The sequence below is a fragment of the Podarcis raffonei genome, chromosome 5 (genome assembly GCF_027172205.1).
Source record: "Podarcis raffonei isolate rPodRaf1 chromosome 5, rPodRaf1.pri, whole genome shotgun sequence".
In the NCBI taxonomy this organism is placed as follows: Eukaryota; Metazoa; Chordata; class Lepidosauria; order Squamata; family Lacertidae; genus Podarcis; species Podarcis raffonei.
Window position 1 is genome coordinate 95,993,500 of NC_070606.1, and position 25,746 is coordinate 96,019,245.

General features: G+C 43.4%; 1 protein-coding gene across 1 annotated transcript; it reads left to right on the forward strand.

Annotated features, from left to right (window-relative positions):
- Positions 1–463: 463 nt before the first annotated feature.
- LOC128414859 (cytochrome P450 2J2-like) lies at positions 464–16,307 on the forward strand. The gene is made up of 7 exons (XM_053390771.1): positions 464–631; positions 6,598–6,754; positions 9,652–9,801; positions 10,142–10,302; positions 11,786–11,962; positions 13,826–13,967; positions 15,478–16,307. The coding sequence occupies exons 1-7, from the start codon at positions 464–466 to the stop codon at positions 15,669–15,671; spliced, it is 1,149 nt and encodes a 382-aa protein (XP_053246746.1). The 3' UTR covers positions 15,672–16,307.
- The last annotated feature ends 9,439 nt before the right edge of the window (positions 16,308–25,746 follow it).

Genomic DNA, 25,746 nt, shown 5'->3' on the forward strand with positions numbered 1-25,746 from the left:
GAGGGATATTGCCTTCATGTCGTGCCTGAGGGCTTCCCATGGGCACTTGCACTCAATAGGACTTTGGTCTGACCCAGCAGGCCTTTTCTCACATACTTTTTTAATTTCATGAATGTATGGTATGCATTTCCCCGAATGTTTGTGGCACAAATCAGTCTTACACTACCTAGAATTCTAATTGCAATTCATATTAAACACACACATATTAAACCCCGGACATTTGAGTGACACACATAAGAATGATTATAGAGTCCGGCTGTGGCGCGTGCCTCGAGGTCTCATTACAGGGCTATTTGATGGGATGTCAGAACCTTTGTTGCTTAATTGCTTTTAGTAATAGAGTATATAAAAAGAGAGAGAAATGCCGAGGTCTCTGAGGAATCAAAAAGCTCTTGGAGAAGGAGAGTTGAACCTAACCAGGAATCCTAGAAAGAAACAAGGTGAAAGAGACGGCAAGAGAAGGATGGAGATAAGGGCATTTTTGATTGCTGTGCTGGTGGTTCTTCTGATTCTGCACTTCCTGAAACAACTCTGGTCACGCAGGCAATATCCTCCAGGACCTTTTCTGCTTCCTGTCATTGGAAGTTTGTGGAAATCGGAGGCGAAGTTTTGTGAAGATACTTTCATTAAGGTACTTCTTAGTGATAACTTAGTCTAATGTCAATAATTGTTTTATCAATTTTCCCCAACCATTCTGGTATTTAAGCTTAAACAGTACCATGGGGTTTAAATGTTAACTGCAAGGGCCACAATTTAATAGACAATGAAAACTGAATTTAATTAAAAATCATCCAAGGTTCCATTGCAAAAGCAACTTAATTCCTTTTCAAGTCACCCAGAATTTTTACAAACTACTTTCAGGTGTAATAAGGGCAAGTAAAAGTAACTAATAAATTTAATTAATAAACAAACAAACAAAACAAAACAAAAACAGTTCAGAGATTTTGGAATTAATTCTCTGAATCTGTGAATCTGAATTAGTTCGTTCCTGCCACTGCTGCTGTGTTATATAGGCCATACACAGGGAGACCTAGCAGCTGCCATGCAGATAAAAGTTTGATAGAAGAATGATGGAAGAAGAGGAGGATTTGGGGCTCTCGAATTTCAGTGGCTCCCTGTGCAGCGCTAAATTTTGGTGCTGCCCACTCACCACTTGCTCTCCATTATACAGTGGTACCTCGGGTTAAGTACTTAATTCGTTCCGGAGGTCCATTCTTAACCCAGTATACCTGAAGGAGTGTCTCCACCCCCATCATTCTGCCCGGACGCTGAGGTCCAGCGCCGAGGGCCTTCTGGTGGTTCCCTCATTGCGAGAAGCAAAGCTACAGGGAACCAGGCAGAGGGCCTTCTCGGTAGTGGCGCCCGCCCTGTGGAACGCCCTCCCATCAGATGTCAAAGTGATCAACAACTACCTGACATTCAGAAGACATCTTAAGGCAGCCCTGTTCAGGGAAGTTTTTAATGTGTGATTTTAGTGTATTTTTTGTTTCTGTGGAAGCCGCCCAGAGTGGCTGGGGAAACCCAGCCAGATGGGCGGGGTACAAATAATAAATTATTATTATTATTATTATTATTATTATTATTATTATTATTATTACCTGAAACTGTTCTTAACCTGAAGAACCACTTTAGCTAATGGGGCCTCCTGCTGCCACCGTGCCGCCGGAGCACATTTTCTGTTCTCATCCTGAAGCAAAGTTCTTAACCTGAGGTATTATTTCTGGGTTAGCGGAGTCTGTAGCCTAAAGCGTATGTAACCTGAAGCGTATGTAACCCGAGGTACCATTGTACATCATTGTTATGGTGCCACCTGAGGCAATGGCACCCAGTGTGGCCAAACCAGTCATGCTACTCTAAAACCGCCTCTGATGGTTATTCTGCATGTCTATACCCTCTGCTTGTAAATAATCCAGGGTAGTTGTGCAGAACCTTTGGCCCTCTAGCCACTGCAGAACACAACTCCCATCTTCCATGGCCATCAGCCGTGCTTGCCGGGGCTGATGGAAATTGTAGTTTATCAACTTCTGGGGGGGGGGGCACACTTAATGTAGTGGGTGTTGTAAGCAAGAAGAGGGGCAAAGCACCAAGGACAATTGAACACAGCCAAGACAAGCTCTGGTGGTTCTTGTACTGAACTGTTTATTTAGCCCAACTGTATGTTTAGCTGGATGCATTTTAGAGATAAACTTCCCTTGTTTCCTAGAGCAAATCATTCCTTTGTCAGAAGCTATCAGCAATACAAATAATAGTAATAATATAAAAGGTCATTATTAATAATACTGAAAACTACAAAACCGTATAAAAGATGAAAATGTGCATTCAAAAATCACAAATCAAAAATGTAAGTTGTATACAGTTGCACTGAGGAAGCACATAACACTTCTGGTGCATATGCACATCATATCTAAACCGCACAGTACCAAACAGATACATGTAAGAAAAGGCATTAAAAAATGACAGGGAATGTAGGTCCACAGCCTTCATTCATGGCAACCTTTCAACAGATACTAACCTGCATATGCTATTCAATTTCTTAAGCCTTGGATTATCTTCATATTGGTCAATCAAACTAGAAACGCTTTTAATAAAACAGCAAACAGGGCAGCAGCTGAAGAAGGAGCTGATCCATCTTTTAGATTAAGGGGAGCTAGTCTCAAACGTTTGTTGGGGGAGACCTAGGTTTTTTGGGGGGAGTTATTTGTCCTGTCTTCACGCTTTTTATGATGGAGGACCGCTGTAGCCACCCCCAACAACACGTTCTCAAGATGGAGGGTGAGGGAACAGCTGCAGTCGCCTGCGGTTCCTGCACAATGTTTGCCATCTTGCCAAAGGTTGCAGGCAGCTTTACCTGCAGCAATTACATGTTGATTGCCCTCTTAAAAGACAAAGTCCAGCAACTGGAGGAACATGTAGCTACGCTCCAAAGAATTAGAGAGCTGGAGCTCTTCTTGGAAGCAACAGAGCACACCGTCTCCACCAAGGAGGAGACAGGGGACTCCCCTGAGAAAGAGGCTAGTTCACCAACACAGGAGCCAGATATATGAAGAAACATGACTCAAAGAAGTAGGAGGCCCAGGGTTCGCTCTGATTGTTTAGAAATACACAATCGCTTTGAGGTTCTCTCCCCTAGCATGGAAGACTAAGAGCAGACTCCATTTGAGGATCTCTCCCTCATTACAGTCGATCAGGTATATGAAGGCGAGCAGCAAAGTCAGTCCTCAGGGAATGTGCAGGCGACCTTGGAACGGACAGCTCACGGAAGAACCCCGACCAAACCTAAGAGGAGGCGTGTAGTGGTGATAGGGGATTCCCTACTGAGGGGAACAGAAGCAGTGATCTGTGGGCCTGACAAGATGTCTCAGGAAGTGTGCTGTCTCCCCGGGGCTAAGATCCAAGATGTAACTGAACGACTGCAAGGAATCATAAAACCCACTGACAAATACCCCTTCCTCTTGGTTCATGTGGGAACCAATGACACTGCAAGCAATAGCCTCCAGAAGATCAAAAGAGACTACAAGGCTCTGGGCAGGAAATTGAAGCAATTAAATGCACAAATTGTCATCTCATCTGTCCTCCCAGTTGAACGACGTGGCCCAGGGGGAGAGGGAAAAATAGTGGAAGTGAACAGCTGGCTTCGTAAATGGTGTAAACAGGAACGGTTTGGATTCTTAGATCACGGACTGCAGTTTCTTGAAGATGGACTCCAAGATTTAGAACCTCAAAGCCAAAGTGAGAGCATTTGGGTCAAAATTAAGGGAGAGAAGAATAACAGTGACCTCATTGTGGGAGATTACTATAGATCCCCAAGCCAAACGGAGGACATAGATGATGCCTTCCTGGAACAGATGGCCAAGCATGCAAAAGGAAGGGAGATAGTAGTAATGGGGGACTTCAATTACCCGGATATTTGTTGGATGTCAAACTCAGCCAAGAGCATAAGGTCAAACAGATTCCTCACTGGCCTTGCAGACAACTTCATTGTCCAGAAAGTGGGAGAAGCAACAAGAGGAACAGCCATTTTAGATCTGGTCCTAACCAATGTTGATGACGTGCTTAGTGGGGTAGAAGTGGAAGGATCATTAGGCGCGAGTGATCATGCTCTTCTGAAGTTTACTATACAGCGGAAAGGAGCAGCCAAGCATACTAGGACTCAATTTCTTGACTTTAAGAAAGCCGACTTCATAAAACTTAGGGAAGTGCTGGGTGAGATCCCATGGAGAGTAATACTAAAAGGAAAGGGAGTTCATGATGGCTGGGAGTTTGTTAAGAGGGAGATAGTAAAAGCACAACTTCAGGCAATACCAATGAGACGGAAACATGGAAGGTGCCTAAAGAAGCCAGGGTGGCTATCTAAAGAACTTTTAACTGAGTTAAGATTAAAAAAGGATGTGTACAAAAAATGGAAAAGGGGGGAAACCACCAAAGAGGAATTCAAACAAATAGCCAGCACGTGTAGACACAAAGTCAGAAAAGCTAAAGCACAGAATGAACTCAGGCTTGCTAGAGAAGTTAAAAGCAACAAAAAAGGCTTTTATGGGTATGTTTGTAGCAAAAGGAAGAACAAAGAAACAGTGGGGTCACTCAGAGGAGAAGATGGTGAAATGCAAACAGGGGACACAGAAAGGGCTGAACTCCTCAATGCCTTCTTTGCCTCAGTCTTCTCCGATAAAGAAAACAATGCCCGACCTGAAGAATTTGGAGCAAAGGATTCAGCAGAGGAAACACAGCCCAGAATAACTAAGGAGATAGTACAAGAATACTTGGCTAGTTTAGATGTATTCAAGTCTCCAGGGCCAGATGAACTGCATCCAAGAGTATTAAAAGAACTGGCAGATGTGATCTCAGAACCACTGGCAGTCATTTTGAGAATTCCTGGAGAACAGGCGAAGTCCCGGCAGACTGGAGGAGGGCAAATGTTGTCCCTATTTTCAAAAAGGGGGAAAGAGAGGACCCAAATAATTACCGCCCAGTCAGTCTGACATCAATACCAGGGAAGATTCTGGAGCAGATCATTAAGCAAACAGTCTGTGAGCACCTAGAAAGGAATGCTGTGATCACCAATAGTCAGCATGGATTTCTGAAAAATAAGTCATGTCAGACTAGCCTGATCTTGGTTTTTGACAGAATTACAAGCCTGGTAGATGAAGGGAACGCAGTGAATGTAGCCTACCTTGATTTCAGCAAGGCATTTGACAAGGTGCCCCATGATATTCTTGTAAAGAAGCTGGTAAAATGTGGTCTTGACTATGCTACCACTCAGTGGATTTGTAACTGGCTGACTGACCGAACCCAAAGGGTGCTCATCAATGGTTCCTCTTCATCCTGGAGAAGAGTGACTAGTGGGGTGCCACAGGGTTCTGTCTTGGGCCCGGTCTTATTCAACATCTTTATCAACGACTTGGATGATGGACTAAAGGGCATCCTGATCAAATTTGCAGATGACACCAAACTGGGAGGGGTGGCTAACACCCCAGAGGACAGGATCACACTTCAAAACGACCTTGACAGATTGGAGAACTGGGCCAAAACAAACAAGATGAATTTTAACAGGGAAAAATGTAAAGTATTGCACTTGGGGGGAAAATGAGAGGCACAAATACAAGATGGGTGACACCTGGCTTGAGAGCACTACATGTGAAAAGGATCTAGGAGTCTTGGTTGACCACAAACTTGACATGAGCCAACAGTGTGACGCGGCAGCTAAAAAAGCCAATGCAATTCTGGGCTGCATCAACAGGAGTATAGCATCTAGATCAAGGGAAGTAATAGTGCCACTGTATTCTGCTCTGGTCAGACCTCACCTGGAGTACTGTGTCCAGTTCTGGGTGCCACAGTTCAAGAAGGACACTGACAAACTGGAACGTGTCCAGAGGAGGGCAACCAAAATGGTCAAAGGCCTGGAAACGATGCCTTATGAGGAACGGCTAAGGGAGCTGGGCATGTTTAGCTTGAAGAAGAGGAGGTTAAGGGTGATATGATAGCCATGTTCAAATATATAAAAGGATGTCACATACGTTGGTTCCCAGTACATTTCCAAGCACAATTCAAAGTGTTGGTGCTGACCTTTAAAGCCCTAAATGGCCTCGGCCAAGTATACCTAAAGGAGCGCCTCAGCTCCCATCGTTCAGCCTCCACTGAGGTGCAGCACTGAGGGCATCAAGGTTGTGTGTGCAAAACTGAGAAGATCCTTAACTGAGAAGGTCTATTTGGGGGTGTCAAATTTTGTTCTCGCCCAGAGCATCGTATTACAAACTTTGCCCTTGACTGCCACTGTGAAAGAAATGGCACTGGGACAGGAAGTTCACAGGCTGATCTTGCTACCATTTACAATTCAACACTTGCCATATAGAAAATGCAGCAACTTTTTGTCAGGTTGCTGATTTCACTTACCCATGCCCTAATTAATCTAATATAACTGACCTTGTAAAACAAATGGGTTGGGAAGGAAGGAAGGGAGGGAGGGAGGGAGATGCTGGCAAAAGAAGCTGTGAGAAGCTGTAGAGGTAAGGAAGGCTGGAGCTCATGTGTTAAGTTGAAATAGCCACCTGTTTACTTTGAACATAACATTCCTCTCCTCTCTTTTGACCCAAATGGTAGATGGCAAAGCAATATGGAAACGTTTACACCGTGTGGACGGGACATATACCCTTTGTAGTCCTGTCTGGATTCCAGGCAGTGAAAGAAGCTCTCATTGACCACTCTGAACAATTTGATGAGCGACCAGTGTTGTCTTTCTTTAACACAAAAGGAAAGGGTGAGTAGTGAAGAAAGAGACAATCTACTGGTATTTCCCCCAGAGAAAAATTTAAATGATTGTCTGGATAAACAAAGCTTCTCTATTAACTGCAGGAAATGGGTTGCTGGAGCCAATGCTAGTCCTACAGTAGACCCATTGTAATTAATGTGCATGGCTTATGAAGGTCTATTAATTTCCATGAGTCTTCTGTGAGTAAAACTTACCTAGATGCAACCCAATCCTCTAGCAAGTGTTTTATGGATAGCCTAACTACTGCCATTTATGCACTAGTAAACTCCAGGTTGGATTACTGCAATGTTTGTTATTTGGGGCTGCCCTTGCGATTAGTCCAGAAGCTGCAGCTGATGAATAATGCAATGGGTCAACTGCTCATGGGGGCAGGAACAGCCAACATGTTACGCCACTGTTGAAAGAATTCCACTGGCTGCCGATTAGCTACTGGGTTTATTTTATTTTATTTATTAAATTTATATACCACCCTTCATCAAAAAATATTGGGGTGGCTCACAGAATAATTTCATGATGTTGGTTTTGGTGTATAAAGGCATATACAACTTGGGATCAAGATGCTCAAAATATCATCTCATTCCTTATATACCTAGTCAAGAACCAGACTCTGTGGGTGAGAGCCTCCTGCAGATACCATCAAAAGCATCAATTCTTCGTCGATCAGCCTTCTTTATGGTCTAGCTCTCACTGTCATACATTACTACTGGGAAAACCATAGCTTTTACTATACGGACCTTGTTGGCAAGTTTGGTGGTACTGAACAATAATCCTACTTAGGGTAGACCCAGTGGGCAGTCACCATCATTGTCACTTATTAATTTATCAATTGCCTTCTGCTTGAATGTCTCCCAGCAACATATAGACCCTACCCTTTGGAATTCCCACCCTTTGAATAGTAGACAGGTGTCCCCCCTGTTGTCTTTTCGGCACTTTCCAAAGACCTTCCCCTTCCAAGAAGCATTTGAGAACTTTCCCAGTCTGCATCTGTATTTGAATTTTTAAAAATATTTATTGTTGTTGTGTTGCTTGTTCTTTGCAGTTGTGGAATTCCTTTGGGAGAAAGAATGGGGTATAAACGCATTAATTAATGATTTAAAAAGTCATTGAATTTATGATGATGAGTGGCTTCAAGAGCAAATCTTACTGGCTTGAAATAAGCAGGGTGCCAGATGACAGGTGCAGGAGTTGGAAACTAATGAGAGGCAAGAGCAGGGAAACTGAGGGGAGTATTTAAGAGGCATATAGGTATATGTGTATAGCATAGTAACAGCTAAGCAATATTGCACCACATACAAGAATTCAAGTACATGTGGAAGGAGTATAGAGAGCAGCTGAGTTTGGTGGTACTGAACAATAATCCTATGTAGGGTAGACCCAGTGGGCAGTCACCATCATCGTCACTTATTAATTTATCTATTGCCTTCTGCATGAATGTCTCACAGCAACTTAAAGGTAAAGGGACCCCTGACAATTAGGTCCAGTCATGACCGACTCTGGGGTTGCGGCGCTCATCTCGCTTTATTGGCCAAGGGAGCCGGCGTACAGCTTCCGGGTCATGTGGCCAGCATGACTAAGCTGCTTCTGGCGAACCAGAGCAGCACACGGAAATGCCATATACCTTCCCGCCGGAGCGGTACCTATTTATCTACTTGCACTTCATGCTTTCGAACTGCTAGGTTGGCAGGAGCAGGGACCGAGCAATGGGAGCTCACCCCATTGCGGGGATTCGAACCGCCGACCTTCTGATCGGCAAGTCCTAGGCTCAGTGGTTTAACCCACAGCGCCACCCACGTCTTACAGACATATAAAAACAGCTAAAATTAAAGCAGTGCAGAAAAACTAAATATGAGTCAAAAACAATACAAAGTATACACCTGTTGAAGAGACCTTGAGCAAGGAAAGCAGATTGAGACTATATGGGTAAAAACTGTATGAAAGAGAAACATCAGTGACCTTACTGTGGGACTCTGCTATAGACTGCCAAACCAGACTGAAGACTTAGATGCTGCCTCCCTAGAACAGAATACCAAACATTCAAAAAAGGAGACTTCAATTTCCCTGATATTTGTTGGAACTGAAACTCTGTCAAGAATGTAAGGTCCGGCAAATTCCTCCATTGCCTCGCTGGCAATTTAATTTCCCAGAAGTCAAAGACAAAACCCCTCATTATATTCTTGCAAGGAAGTTGCTAAAATGTGGGATGAATGAGGTACTTGTTAGGTGGATTTGTAGCTGGATGACTGACAGAACCCAAATTCATTAATAGTTCCTCATCACTTTGGAAAGGAGGACAAGGGGGTGCTGCAAGGTTCTGACCTGGGCATGTTGTTGTTCAATGTCTTTATAAATGACTTGGATGGAGGAATTGAGAGGATGCTCATCAAATATGCAGATGACACCAAACTGGGAGGGATAGCTAATGCCACAGAAGGAGTTCAGTTTATCTTTATCAACACTGGTTGTTTGTGCAACAAAGACTGAACTTGCAGGTATCACCTGAGTTTTCCATAATTTCAAACGCTAGACAAAATCCCCCATCGTAGATATCACATATCTGGAGATCTCACATTTTTCTGATACTGTCAAGTGCAGGGACTACTGGGACCACCTGATTTCTGTTCTGTTATCACACAATAATGAATAATGAATTTCTGAATGACGAAAGGCAATAGAAAGTGAGGTTCTGTTACGCCAATATCGTAGAGATACCCATATAATACTCTGAGATGGATTATGCATCATCTTCTAATTCTTTGCTTCAGAGAGACCAAGTAGTTATTAAATTCAAGGACATGAATTTCAGTGAACATAGTTTCTTCCAGGCTGGCAACTTAATTATTTACATTAATTTCTGTAAATAATAATTTCTCAATGATTTCCCATAGGTATTATATTATCAAATGGTGAGGTCTGGAAGCAACAGAGACGGCTTGGAGTGGTTACTATGCGGAAGCTGGGACTGGGGAAGAAAGGCATGGAGCACCAAATAGCAGAGGAGGCCCGTCAGCTTGTGGAGGTCATTGCAAGTTCAAAGGGTACATGATCCTAGGTGATGGTGATGGGTTTTCTTATTTTCCAGCCTGCAGAAATCTATGTGTACTGCCTCTGTCCATTTTGGAAAGGAATGTAATATGCTTTAGAATCACAGAATGGTAGACTTGGAAGGGACCCAGAGAGTCATCTAGTCCAATCCCCTGCAGTACAGGAATCCTGACCATAGCTGTCCCCGGGTGGACTTGAACCACCAACCTTCTGGGAGACACACTGCCCCATTGTGCTGGAGATCACCTCAGGTTTCTCTTGACCATCATAAAATCCCACTCTCAGCATGAACAGGAGCAGCTGAACTCACATTAGTATGACTTTATTTTGCAGGACAACCACTTGACCCCTCCTTGCCCATCACTAATTCAGTCTCCAACGTGATATGTGCTGTGGCTTTTGGGTATCGGTTTGCTCTTGAAGATGAAAAGTTCCGGAAGCTGATAGAAGCCATGGATTTTGTCCTAAAATTTCAAGGCAGCATCCAGCATTCTGTGAGTAGACATTTTCATTCCTACTGAGCCAGAGAGGTCTCCCAAGGGTCTTAGGGCCCCCATTCAGCCTTCTGGAATCCATTATGATAGAGGATAGAGTGTTGGAGAAGATAGATTAGGTTTAAATCTAATTATATGCCACTGTTGCCACGAGAATCCCAATGGCGACTAACTGGAAGAGTGATAAAATCCCTTTCAGGTCAGGATGGTTACAAAAATTAGTTGAATATGCTAGCCAAATTAACTGAAAAATGAAAGATAATTCAAAACAAGTATTTACAGTGGTAACTCTGGTTATGAATGCTCCTGGTTACGCACGCTTCGGGTTATGAACTCCACTAACCTGGAAGTAGTTGCTCCTGGTTGTGAACTTTGCCCCAGGATGCGAGTGGAAGTCCCGCGTCAGAGGCGTACGCACAGTGGGAGGTGCCATTAGCAAAAGTGTGCCTCAGGATAAGAACAGTTTCAGCTTAAGAACGGACCTCCGGAACGGGTTACGTTCGTAACCAGAGGTACCATTGTATTGAAAAATGGGAAGTTTTTAAAACGTATCTTAAGAACAGTTGTTGCAGTTTGAACTCAGTCATAGCCTTTGAATATCCTCTGTAACTATATTAAGCAAGAAATAAGGATATAGGAGAAATAATACTTTATTATAAAAGGAATGGATATGTTTATGCAATAAGTTAGTAAATACTAAGTGAAGTATGGAGACGACAGGAAGTTAGCTGTACACTAAGATTTATTGTCAGAATATATGAGTTTTGGGGTTTTGTTGTTTTGTTGTTGTTGTGAACTTTGTTTCCCTTGTCACAAACGACATAAATGTACAACTTTTTTGTTGCTGTTTATATATATATATATATATATATATATATATATATATATATATATGGTATTCAGAAAAGGTATGCAATTGATCTTTAATGCAGAAAATAGGAAAAAAGGAAAAGTTTTCTTTCTAAAAGATGTTTTGTAGAGGAAAGGTGGGCATTATTTGACAGGGCAACTGGGGAATTTAATAAATAAAATAAGTAGTAATAAAAATTGCAGAAGTGCACATTTCAAAGGATGGCTGTGTTTGACTTTGCATATTAGACAAATTCAAGTTAAAATGTCAACTGACTTGAATGTCCCCCCCCCTCGCTATATTCTCCACCCATCCCCACCTCCTGCAAAAAGACCACTCACTTGTTCCAGGAGGAGTCCTGGGATTATTCCCAGTTTTGGAATGAAGTCTGGGAGCTGGAAAATATATTGAGCACTGTTTTGCTTTCACATTTTCAGCTAGGGATAATTCCCAGAACCAGTTGTTGTGAGATTCAGGAGAAGCTGCAAACACCTACCTTCTTCTCAGTTAGACTCAAAGTAATATGCTAGCCCTGAAGGATTATGCAGATTATTAAAGTGCTAATCCAAAACATGAAACATGTGACCAAGCTTCCTCATGGTAATGACAGCATTTTTGCTATCTTTCCTTTAGTTGTATGAAATATTCCCATGGTTCATGAAACATCTCCCAGGGCCCCACAAGAAGGCCTTGTCCTGCATGGAGATGGTAGTGTCATTTGCAAAGGAGGAGATAGGGAAGCATAAGGAGAATCTGGCTCTGCATGAACCACAGGATTTCATTGATTTCTATCTACTTGAGATGGAAAAAGTAAGTACCTGCTTTGAAACTGAATCCTGCTCATCCAAAGAATCATTATGTTCCGTCTTACATGTGAATACTAATGTCTTGCCAAAACACCAATATTTTTATTCTGAATCTCAGCTGAAAAGCACATCGAGTTTCTCCAGATTTCCCTCAGAGTCATTTTAGTTGCTAAAGTAGGTTGACTTCCATCCATAAACATCTATTGAAATGGGTAGGAAATGCCAGATAGTTCCATAACCCCAAATGTGAGTGTGAATAAGTAGAAATTTGTTTGTGTCAAGTAAGGGGTCTTCCCTTTGGAGCATTGCTTCTGTGCATAAATTATTCTGGACTGGTGTTTATCTCGCATTCAAACATGGGCTGAGACAACAGGAAAGCTCTACTGGTTCAATGGTTTCATTTTTTATCTCACTTTTCTTCAGTGGAGGATATGTTGGTTCTATAGTTCTAACTCATGTTATCCTTTGCAGGAATGTATACAATCCCCCCTGTGTGCCTTGTGGCCTCAATCTGTGGCTCTCAATTCAGGCCAATTTTCTGTAGGTCACCCCGGGGACCAGCTGTTCCGGATACATCTATGAAGCAATTTAGTGGGTGGGGCTAAGGCTTTTAAAATGTTTATTTTAAAACAACAACAACAGTATTATAACAAACTGTTCGAATGAGGTTTAAAAAGAAGGTTGGGAGGGGTGAAATTGCTAACAGCCTTGGGCAGAGGAGTGCCAACAGAAGACATCCCTGTTGACGCACCACCTACTGTATTTTTCGCTCTATAAGACGCACCCGACCATAAGATGCACCTAAGGAAAACAACCAAAAAATATATTCCGAATCAGATGTTGTTGAAGAGCCTTTGCGCGGCTATCCCTCTTGCTGTTCTGGCTTCAGCGAAAGCAACACAAATTCTCCCAAAGCTTCCTGGGGCTGCAGGAGGAAGCCCCGGCTGCCAGCAGAGCAGTGCGACTCCCACCCCCACCCCCAAAGAGCAGCTCAGGAGTGCAGGGCATCTGTGCGCAGCCTGCCCACTCTTCCCAAAGTTTCCCAGGGCTGCAGGGGGAAGCGGAGGCTGCCGGCAGAGCAGCGCCGTTCCTCCACCCACCCCCAAAGAGCAGCCCAGGAGCGTGCTGCACTCTGGCAACTTGGCTCCAGGGACCACACATTCACTCCATAAGACGCACAGACACTCCCCCTTACTTTTTAAGAGGAAAAAAGTGTGTCTTATGGAGCGAAAAATACGGTAGTCCACCACTGATGAAGAAGCAGTGCTGGCAGTGGTGGCAGCTTCGGTGAGATTTCATCAAAATCTCACAGGATCTTACTGGATACCACTGTTGCTGCTGTCACTTTGCAGGCACTGCTGTGCAATGCAGGTAAGGGAGGAAGCATCATCATCAGGGCAGTGGTGGTGGCACCTTCCCATGTCACTTCAGGTTGTGTGATGGGACTCTTGACCCCTTATTAAGCATTTCCTGGTGGTATGGTGCTCACTGGAAGGACAGATCGTGAAGCTGAAGCTCAGGCTCCAATACTTTGGCCACCTCATGAGAAGAGAAGACTCCCTGGAAAAGACCCTGATGTTGGGAAAGATGCAGCGCACAAGAAGAAGGGGACGACAGAGGACGAGATGGTTGGACAGTGTTCTCGAAGCTACAAACATGAGTCTGACCAAACTGCGGGAGGCAGTGGAAGACAGGAGTGCCTGGCGTGCTCTGGTCCATGGGGTCACAAAGAGTCGGACACGACTAAATGACTAAACAACAACAAGGTGGTATGGTAATAAGTGGGTGAAAGTAGATAAAGTAAGTGCTGAAGGACAGGTTGTAATGCATGTAAATGACATGTCACCTTCCCTATTTTCAACATCAGAACAGGAATGACCCAGAGTCTAACTATGATGAAGAAAACATGGCTCAGTGTATCTTTGACCTCTTTGTAGCAGGGTCAGACACAACCACCGTTTCTCTGAAATGGGCGCTTCTCCTCCTGGCAAGTCATCCAGATATCCAAGGTGAGAGAGGGAGCTATGGGAGCCTGGGCTTCTCTTGACCTCTTGACCTCTTGACAGTGGACTGTAATTCTTTAAAGGTTTCATTCATATCTAATGAGGTGCTAAAACAAGGAACTTAAAGGAACGGAAATAGTTAAAAGTAAGTGAGTTTATGATGGAAGTTTTGGAAGACAAAGGGTTATCAAAATAAGTTAAATGCATCTAGAAAGAACCCTTTTCCCCACCAACATTTCCCTACATAGCTTCTGGAACCTAAAATCAAGGTCAACAGAATCAGAAATGTAAAGTGCCCTGAATGCCCTATCCCCATAGGAAGCTTCCAATCTATTATTACTGGGACAGGAAGAGATGGAGGGTCTGAATGTGTAAGAAAGTTGGAACAGGAGGCAGTTGTGGGTAGTGGATGAAGCTAAGTGAGTCAATGAAAGTTTTTCTGAAGGAGAGGAATGGCTGTGCAAATAGAGGGAAGACAATTTGAAGATTGGGAAACGGCATGGCCAAAGGAAGGGAGAGAAAGATGCATAAAGAGGTCATTGTTTTTGCCAGGGGTATAGTGATGAATCCTGAAGTCCAGGTACCTTCATGACAGCCCGCAAGCCATACCCCTTCTAAACCTCTGCAACAAATATGAAATGTTAACCAATGCACAGATTATGACTTCAGTAACAAGCCACTTGTTTTCTTATTCTCTCTCCCCCCCTTTGCTCAACATTCAGCCTGGAAGAGTTCTGCTGGGCTCACTCACTCCCTCTTTGCATTTTCTTTGGCCATGATAAAAGGACTTTGGAATCTTTTGAAATATAAATGGCAGTTTAAGACATAGCCAATGAAGCTCCTTTTCCTCTGCACAGCTTAGCGGGTGATTTTTCTCTTTGAGAGAAGCTCATTTATTTGATATAAAGAGGCAGAGGTGCCAAATCAAATAAATTATTGGGGGCAGGTAAGCCCCAGTCCACATTTGAATGGTAACATCCATCAACTTTGGGAGGTCCGGGCCCCTCAAATATTTTAGGGGGGAGAGCAAAGGGACCTCAACCTCTAGCAGTTGGATCCCATGCAGAGGACTGGCCAAGAGGTCCCCAGCAGATGCCATCATTGCCTCTGCTGTGAAATAAGTGCATGAGCCCTTTCCCTGATTGATGTTTGCCAAGATCAAGTAAGGAAAAGAGGATTAATGAAAGAAAGTAGGAAATATTGTGGGGTGGAGGGTATGTTTGTTTGTTTTTAAGTGTAAAACAGACAGCCTTGGATCATAGCCCTTCAGCCAGCTCTAGTAACCGGAAACAGCTGAGAGGAGATTCACTTTCCCCTTTTTCACCCCTGGGTTCTAGAGTAGAGAAGAACCATGTACATTGACATGAGCTCCTTGGAGGAAAAGGAGGGCTATAAATGTAAGAAACGGGGACTCATTCACAGAATCTTATGGAATAAGTTCATGGGAAATAAATGTCCATCTGAAAAAAACATGCAATATTCAAAATAAGCCATATGTTTTTATCATTCTCTTCAGATAAAGCCTACAAGGAGATAGAAGATGTCATAGGTTCTGCTCACTCAATCAGCTATCAAGATAAGAAGAAATTGCCCTACATCAATGCTGTGATTCATGAAACACAGCGCTTTAAATATGCCTTACTTTTTGGGGTTGTCAGGCAATGTACAGAGGATGTGAAGATTTGTGGTTTCCTCATTCCCAAGGTATAGAAGCATGATACAACTGCACTCCTGTATCCCAAGAACAAACAGAATCACTGGGCTGCAGCGTACTGAGTGTTGCAGGCAGCCATTCAGGAGCTTGTGTTGTCTAAAACCCGAAGAGCGAGAAAAACACACAAGAGCAGGAGTTCCATCTGCTGACTTGTTTCACCATCAGCTAGTGCTATTTTTTTTTGTCAGGAGTATAGTGTCAACAGTGTGATGCAGCATCAAAAGAAAAAAAGAAAAAAGCTAATGCTATACAAGGCTGCATCAACAGAAGTATAGTGTCCAGAGCAAGGGAAGTAATAGTACTGCTCTATTCTACTTTGGTCACACCACACGTGGAGTCCTGTGTCCAGTTCTAGGTACCACAGTTTAAGAAGGATATTGACAAGCTGGAACGTGTGCAGAGGAGGGTGTGCAAGAGTATAAAGGGTATGGAAATTAAGCTTTATGAGGAATGATTGAGGAAGCTAGTTATGCTAAAGCCTGGGAGAAAGGAAACTGAGAGGAGATATGATAGTCATCTTCAACTATCTGAAGGACTATCACATGGAAAATAGAAAAAGCATGTTTTCTCCTGCTCTAGGGGGCAGGACCTAAACCAATGGCTTCAAGTTCTGACAGAGCTGTTGTGGACTTTCCTTCACTGGAGATTTCAAAGCAGAGGTTGAATGGTCTTCTGTAATTTGAGCTTTAGTTGAGATTCCTGTATCGCAGGTGATTGGACTTGATGTCCTTTGAAGTCCTTCCAGCTCTAGAATTCTATTATTCATGTATCAAGGAGGGGAAAATATGGTGACCAGCAGTCTTCCTCTGGTTTTGGGTCTTCCCTTTTAAAAGACGGATGGAGAGAACAAGACCGTCCTTTCCCCTGCCCATACAGGCAGCTTTTAAATGGAAAAAAAGTTGGAGATGAATCTGGCCACTGGTAAATGCCACTCCCCCCACAAAAACCCCACCCAGTTTAAATTCAGTTTGAATTTCACAAATATTAGCCCTAGGGTAGTGAAGGACAATCCAGTGTTCTGAGTGCATTCCCTTTCAATTGTTTCTTCTTTGCAGGGGACTACTATTATTCCCGATCTGCGTTCTGTTCTTCTTGATCCAACACGATGGGAGAAGCCAACAGAGTTCAACCCAAATCATTTTTTGGACAAGAACGGACAATATGTGGCTAGAGAAGAATACCTGCCATTTGGTGCAGGTAAATGCCAATGTCCAAGCTATGTTGTGATTTGTAGGCATGCTTATGGGGGAGATTCCAGGGAATGACAACAGCAGCAGCAAGGGAGGCAGAGCAGAAATAACATCCTTCTGGCAGGAGTAGCACTGCTGGGAATGTTTAGGCTAAAGCTACCCTACATCTTTTCATGGGATGTAATTTAGCCTGGTCTGAAACCACACTCAGAACTGAGTCTGCAATGAAATCACCCTGCTTTCTACTTCTTTCATTCTGACCTCTATAGGAGATTGGGGTATGTGCCAGTTTTCCATTTTCAAAGAACAAAGGAGTATTTTTGTCCCATATCTGTCAGGAGCTGGGTGTTTAACATCATCTGCCACGTGCTGCAAAGTATTGTTCCTGCAGAAATTCAGCAGACATCCTCATTGCTTACTTCCAAACATCTCTTAACCTTTTAATACAAATAATTACAGTGGTACCTTGGGTTACATACGCTTCAGGTTACACACTCCGCTAACCCAGAAATAGTGCTTCAGGTTAAGAACTTTGTTTCAGGATAAGAACAGAAATGGGGCTCCGGTGGCGCGGCGGCAGCAGGAGGCCCCCATTAGCTAAAGTGGTGCTTCAGGTTAAGAACAGTTTCAGGTTAAGAACTGACCTCCAGAACAAATTAAGTACTTAACCCGAGGTTAAGAACTGACCTCCAGAACAAATTAAGTACTTAACCCGAGGTACCACTGTATGCCTATTCAATTGTTGTTGTTGATGTTTTAAAGTAAAGATGAGCCAGCCATTTTTATATGATAGTACAGTATGGTTTTACAGGTTCTTCTGGTTGGTTGTCAGGGGGAAAAATAGGTATATAGAAAGGAGAATTCCAAGATTCAGGTTTGGGGCAAGTACTCTTTTGGTGAGAACACCCCAGCAAAGATTTTAAATCCAAAAATATGCAGCAAAGTAAAGTGTGGAAATATAGGCTGCTAGACCTTTAATATATGCCCTTGTACTTCAAAGTTTCCCTCTTCCACAGAAGAGGGAAAAGACCACACATTTGGTAAGTTTATAATGGTTCACATACAAACTCCCCAAAGGTCAGAGCATTCAGAAAACATTGCACAGGCAGTAAAACTTGACTTAGTTACAGTGCTGAAAGTTCCTAAATTATTGGTATGAGCAGGGCTTTTTCCCAGCTGGAACTCACAGGAACTCAGTTCCAGCACCTGTCAGGTGGGCATCATTGCCATTATAAAAGGTATTTGTGGTAAGTTTTAGCACCTCTGTTTCTAGGAAAATAGCACTGGGTATAAAGACTTAAAAATGGCTTGTAAGAGCCATGCAGTTTGAGCTTGGAGCACCAGCTCAGACCTCTTTTACAATGAACTTCTCAGGTGGGCTGGCGGAGAACAATAGGCCTGATTACCTGGGTCGATGCATAATGTACACTCAACTGCATTGTTAATGCTGGGATTTGTTGAGTCATAATTCTCATATTACACTTAGATCTCGTCGTATTCTAAGACTATGATGATGAAACAGTTGAAAGGCAAATCAAAGTGCCGAATTCATCTTAAGAGATAATGAGTTTTCTACTTTTTCCATAAGACATCAAAGAGTTCTTTTACTGAGTCTTATAGTGTCACCTCTGGCTGACAGCAGCTCTCAGGCAGAGACTTTGTCTCAGCCCGGTTAGCTGTGACCCTACAACTAGACATTCTATGAGCTGCCCTTGGAATATTAAACTTGCAAATATTATATGGCACTTTCCTTATTGTCTCTGCCCCCCAGCAATATACCCTTCCAAACATTTTATGTTGTTGGGTGGGAGGGAGGGAAGAGCGAATTCAGAGTACTATGATTTCTTTTTTTAAATAAAAAAAAAATGATTAGCCCTGTGCTGGACCTTCTTGCACAATGCTATACTATAGAAGAAGACTATTAAGCTCACAGAACATCACCCTTGGGGATTGTGCAGAGACAGTTGAGTATTTTTTTTAAAAGCCTTGCAGCTCTCTTTCTGTCGAGCACCAAATAAACAAAGAAACCCAGAAACCTTGACACCGAAACCAGGGGTGCAAGCACAAGGAAATCAGCTTCTACAACCTCTCCTCCCTCTCCTCCTATCTCTTTCAGTTTCTTTCAATCTGGGTTTGTGACTTATTCCGCTATTGCTCAGGGCAGTTGACCAAAGTTTGCCTCTCATAATCAACTATGAAATGTTGGCACTCAGCAGGCTAGGGAATTGACAACAGCCTTGATTATTTCCCTGTCCTAACTATGTCTAGTTCACCATAGTATTGTGTAGAGTACAAAGAAATGGACACTGGAAAGTAAATTATTGCTCACTTGCTGCTTTCCCCTTGTCTCCTCCGCAGGGTCTCGCATGTGTTTGGGAATGCAGCTGGCAAAGACTGAAATTTTCATCCTACTGACCAGCCTGCTGAGAATGTTCCGCTTCCAGCTGCCAGAAGGAGTTAAAGAAGTCAATATGGAATCTATACCAGGGGGTACAACACATCCCCATCCTTATAAACTCTGTGCTGTTCCCCGCTGCAAGGCGTAATACAATAGGAAAGTTACAGGAGGCTGCACTCATGCTTCCTCCACTTGCCAAACTCTTTGTCATTCCTGACACATTAACCCCCTAGAGCTTCCCCTTCCCATCTCATGCAACTGCTGAGGTCTCTTCTTTTTGCAGCTCTGCTTTGCACCCATTATCACCTTCATCCCATCTCCTGTTTTTCAGGCCCTTTCAGGCTCCTGCTTTCATCTTCAACCCTATCCCCAAGCCTCCTACTCCCTCCTTTTTGCAACTTACTTTGCATCCCCATTCTTACTCTTAATCCATTTTTTCCTCCACCTTCCTCGTCACTTTCCTCAACTCTCTCCTACACACAGATCACTCCTCTTTCTGCGCTTCCTTTTCTCTCCTGATTTGGCCACCCCCTTTCAACCCCCTCCATACTGATCATAGAACCAAAGAACTGTAGTGTTGGAAGGGACCCTGAGGGTCATTGGTCCAACCCCCTACAATGCAGGAATCTCAGCTGAAGCATCCATGACAGGTGGCCATCCAACCTCTGCTTAAAACTTCCAATGAATGAGAGTCCACAACCTCCTGAGGGAGTCCAGTCCACTAACAAACAGCTCTTTCTGTCAGAAAGTTCTTCCTGATGTTTACAGCATGTTATGGTCTTGGAGAAAATTATATGAAAATGATATATCGATGGTATCTGACAACAAGTAAATTGGCAAAAATGTATAACTCTAAATCAAATAAGTGTTGGAAGAGAAAGAAGGTTCTTTTCATCATATGTGGTAGTCTTGTAGTAAGGTTAAAACTTACTGGGAAATGATATATAATGAATTGAAAAGGATGTTTGTAATAACATTTGTAAAAACAACAACCCCCAGAAGCTTTTGGGAATTAGAAGGACATAACTTCCCAAATTGTACATAAACTTATTCATGTATGCTACTACAGCAGCAAGAATGCCCCCAAATGGAAAGAAGCAGAAGTTCCAGCAGAAGAAGAATGGATTCAAAAGCTTATAAAAAATGCAGAAATGGCAGAACTTACCAGAAAAATAAGAAATCAAGATAACAGACTTTTTATAAAAGAATGGAAAGGGTTTATTGAATATTTACAGACAAATTGTAAACAGATCGGAACATTGTAATAACCTGCAGTTTCATAAGAGTATATATTTAAAGTAGATGAATAAATTAACAAAAACAATAGTTAATAAACTATTCTACTTCTCTTGCACCTGCGATACATTGACAATATTTTTTTTATCTGGACACATGCTCAGCAGACCCTGGACACCTTCCACCAGTCATTCAGTAACTTTCACCCCACCATCAACCTAACAATGAACCAATCTATGCAAGAAATACATTTTCTGGACACTACTATAAAAATACAGGATGGATGCATAGACACCACCTTATACCGAAAACCAACTGACCGACAAACATATCTACATGCTTTCAGCTACCATACCAACATGGGTAGCGCTGTGGGTAAAACCTCAGCGCCTAGGACTTGCCGATCGTATGGTCGGTGGTTCGAATCCCTGCCGTGGGGTGCGCTCCCATTGCTCGGTACCAGCGCCTGCCAACCTAGCAGTTTGAAAGCACCCTCGGGTGCAAGTAGATAAATAGGGACCGCTTACTAGCGGGAAGGTAAACGGCGTTTCCGTGTGCGGCTCTGGCTCGCCAGAGTAGCTTTGTCACACTGGCCACGTGACCCGGAAGTGTCTGCGGACAGCGCTGGCTCCCGGCCTCTAGAGTGAGATGAGCGCACAACCCTAGAGTCTGTCAAGACTGGCCCATACGGGCAGGGATACCTTTACCTTTACCTTTACCTTTACCTTACCAAACATACCAAACAATCAATTCTACATAGCCAGGCTCTATGTTACAGCCGCGTCTTTTCCAACTCTCCAGACAGGGTTTCTCACCTAAGAGATCTACAGCAAACCTTTTTGGAACTAAAATACCCACCTGATGAAGTTAAACAACAGATCAACAAACAGACTGATACCCAGAGAGAACTTGCTGCAAGACAGACCCAAAAGAGAAAATAACAGAACACCACTAGTAATCACATACAGTTCCCAAGTTAAAACCGTTCAATGCATCATCAGAGATTTACAACCTCTCCTAGACAACAACAGTTCTCTTTCTCAAGCTCCTGGGAGGAAGACCTTTCATTGCCTACAGACAGCCACCCAATCTTAAACATCTCCTCACCCACAATAATACAGCAACCAGACTTAACATGGACACTGGTACCAGAGCCTGCAATAAACCCAGATGCCAACTTTGCTGCCACATATACCCAGACAACACCATCACTGGACCCAACAACATCAAACATACCATCTCAGGCTTATTTAATTGCTTATCTTCTAACACTGTGTATGCCATTAAATGCCAGCAGTGCCCTCTAGCTCTCTATATTGGACAAACAGGCCAAACCCTACACCAAAGGATAAATGGTCATAAATCTGACATCTGAAATCACAAGACAGAGAAGCCAGTAGGAGAACACTTCAGTCTCCCAGGACATTCAGTACAGATCTCAAAGCAGCTGTCTTATTACAAAAGAATTTCAGAAATAGACTTGAAAGGAAAATTACAACGTATTACTAAACTGAAAACTATGGAGAGACCTCGTCTGAATAGAGATATTGGATTCTTGTCTCATTACACATGCTAAAGCTATTTTTGGTCACCTGCATACTATCCCATGCTTTTTCCTGTAGGACTAATTGCAGTCGTTAACAGTCGTCAACAGGTTTACCATACCCATTGAGTCAATCACCCATCTCTTACTACTCTTCTGAGAAAACCCCCACCCTCCCACTATATATAAGGGTCTGGTGACTTCTTTTTCAGTGTATCTGAAGAAGTGTGCATGCACATGAAAGCTTATACCCAGAACAAACTTAGTTGGTCTCTAAGGTGCTACTGGACTTTATTTATTTATTTGTTTGTTTGTTTGTTTGTTTGTTTGTTTAGACTGCGTCAGACCAACACGGTTACCTACCAGAATCAACTATTCTAGGCACTCAAGGAGAGCTGTTTCTAACTTGGTATTGTCAGGATACTGTTAGTGGCTCCCAGTAGGTTGCCCAGGAAAGTATAAAGACAAGGAAAGGTCTCTTAGCATTCTTCTTGATTTCAGTCTTTACAGAGAGAGGCTATAGAACCCAGCCTCTTGGATAATGGCGTTGTCCCAAGTGAATCTCCACCCCCTCTCCCTGTCTCGCCCACTCCCTCATTCGTCATTCTCATTGTCTCCTCTACATGTGCTGCTCCGTACCCTCTGTCTTTGACCTCTTTGCTCTTCTACTTTTAAGGCTCGCCGGGTTCTGGGAGATGGAGGGTCTGGAATGCATTCTAATGACAACGTATCAGCTGGGTGTTGTTCTAGCCCTCTCCCATGATTTCCCAGCTTTCCCCCTCATCTGCCTCTGAGCTGCGACCTCCCTCAACCCCCTGTTGTAAATCTATACTGTCTTCCTCTTCCTCCTCTCGGGAAGGGTCAGCATGGGGAGGCGGTCTCCACCATTCCTCCTCTGCCCAGTCCCTACAGGTATACTCCAGTGAAATATCCCCCATGTCCGTTTCAATTACACACAGGCATTCCCCATTTCAGTGTCAATTAAATAATTATGCTTAACAGGACTTACGTGTGCTCCGCTGTTGCATGCAAGGACCCAGACCGCAACCCCTGCAGAAGTCAGGGGTTCCCTGTACATGCCCGTCTTAGATCTCAATCCATCTGTAAGCTCCTTATGCAGCCACACCAAAAAGTGATGTTGCAAACAGACAGCACCCAGAGATGCATGTGCTCTTGGTTTTGTTCCACTTACTTTGAAGCATATTACTTATGGAGCATATTAAATGCTTCAGCTAGCTGTGTGGTATGTTTTAGATGGGGTGCCTGATAACTTCACTAACTTGTAGTCCATCCACCCTTGGAGCCAACTGCTACTAACTGCTTGAGGAATGCTGGTGCAACAACATTTTAAAACAGATAAATGAAACAACACCTGTGTTTATGAGCTTGTAAACCTCCAAGCTGGAAGTTAAAATGGAACACATCATTGCAAAGAGTGTAAGTTGTGGCTCCACTGGATGTTATGCTTCTGAACTGAAACAGACACACTGATCACTAGCTCCTGATAAATTGCTTAGCTATTTTCTTCCCGCCTCTGTAAAGTTATCTGAGCCACTCTCATTGTACAACCGCATGTTTCAATCCTAGCATGCCTACATGGCTAACCTTTCCTGACCCTTAAACTTTTTTGAGCAAGAGGGGGTTTGCCCATTTGGCATTGGTCATTCATACTGTGAATCGGATTTTAAAGTATTTGCGCATTTCACTTTTTATCTGGGCAGCTGAAAAAAGAAGAAGCCTATTTATTCTCCAGTCTGAACTAAGCTATCAGATTTTCTTTTTTTCTTTTTCTTTTTGTATTTTCTTTTTTTAAATTCTTTTTTGTATGTTTTTTCTTGTTACGACATTTTTGTCTTGTTTTCTAAAAATCCTAATAAATATCTTTAAGCTATCAGATTTTCTGTCCCTGAATCTTCATTCTGCCCACAAGTGTGTGAGAGTGCACTGGCCTCTGAGGACATTTCAGAGATCTTTCGGTAACCCAGAGATGCTAACAAGAAGTCAGTTCCTGAGTGGACCGCCTATATACTTGTGAGAAATACTAGGATATTTGTTCCCTGGGTTGGGCACTTTCAAAATGTATTTCAAGTTAGAACTATTAGAGTACCCAGGCCTGGGGAGATGCTTTTCTTTGATGACTTTCCAATGGTCAGAGTGTTGGACTGGGATTGGGGAGAAGCAGAAATGCAGTTCTGCCCAAGAGCTCACTGAGTGAACTTGGGCTAGTCTCTAGCTCTCAGCCCAACCACAGGGTTGGTGTGAAAATAACATGAGTGCTTAAACTGCCTTTCAACATCCCCCACCTCCCAGGAGATTGCACCCCAAGTCTCCTAGATATCACATACTGATTTCTCTTATAAAATTCATGCCAGAAGGTTTCACAAAGACCATAGGTATCCACAGTTACCATGAGAAGAAAATAATTCATGCTTCGCTTCATGAATTCTCCTTCTCAGCCAGTTATTTAGAAAGAAGTACCTTAGTGAATGTCTCTTGATAGATGTCAGGACTGGTCGTTGTCCTCTTCAGATCACCACAGAAACGCTTCTTGTTCTTTTATAAAACTTTTTATTGCGTATTAACAAAACATTCTTATAAACGGTTCTTAAATATTATTCCTCAGAGTCACTTCTTTCAGATACCTTCTGAGTTCTGCTTCTCCATGACCAGCCACTCTCAAAATGGCGAAGGCGCCCTTCCCTTCGCTTTCCCGCTCTTTTTTCTAACCTCCTGGCTAGAGCTGGCTTGTATCTCCCCTCCTCCGAATCTGAGCTAGAACTTAACCCTTGCCTTTCCTGGGAACAGCCGGTCCCTCCCTGTTGTTCCTGTTGCTCTCTTCTCTTCAATTCACTGCTCTCCTCCCCCCCCCCTTGGGGAATGCTTTCTCCCTCTGGGAAACTGGAATCTTCTAACTCTAACTCTTCCCTGACAATAGAGCCTGATCGCAGCCCGCCACATGCTTCCAATGGCAGGAAGTGGAAGGGGCCCTGGAGGGAAGCGTCTGCATGACCACCAGAGCTGTTTCAGGAAATACAGAATCAAAAGACCCATCAGCAGAGCAATCAAAAATCATATGCCCAACATTTCCCTGCCTTCTCTCTCTCACTCTGGCACTTGTCTCTGTCTAGCACTTCTGGCTGTGTAGGATGCTCCTTCTCTGTCCACATACTTACAACACCCTTTTATACAGGGCAATTAGGCTAATGGTCTGAGACCATATAATAACAGTTTTGGAACAAAACCTCCTAGGCATTGATGCTAATGCTAACCATTCAATTTTACTGTGCCACCAGTATAGTTAATTGTAGTAGGTGGAACTGTAATAATTGAAAGGAAGAGAATAACATGGAAGGCTGGTGTTAGTCCACTGTAGACTATAGGAGGCAGGGACATAGCATGGTAGGGGCCATTGGGGCAGTTGCCCTGGGTGCAAAAAATTTAAGGGTGCAAGTTGGGTGAGGGATGCTTCCCCACTTCTGAGCCTTGGCTACAGCTGGAGTGACCCACCGTCCAGCTGTAGAAAGAGAAGCCAGAATCTTCCTTTCAGCCCCACAAAAGAGGCAGCTGTGAACGCAGCCCACCAAGCGAAGTGGTCTGGCTGCCTCCCCAAAGGCACCAGCTGAACGGTGGTGGTGACAGCAGCAACTCTTCCCTCCCCTCCCTGTTGCGGGGAGCATCTCCCAAGTGCACAGCTCCATCCCAGA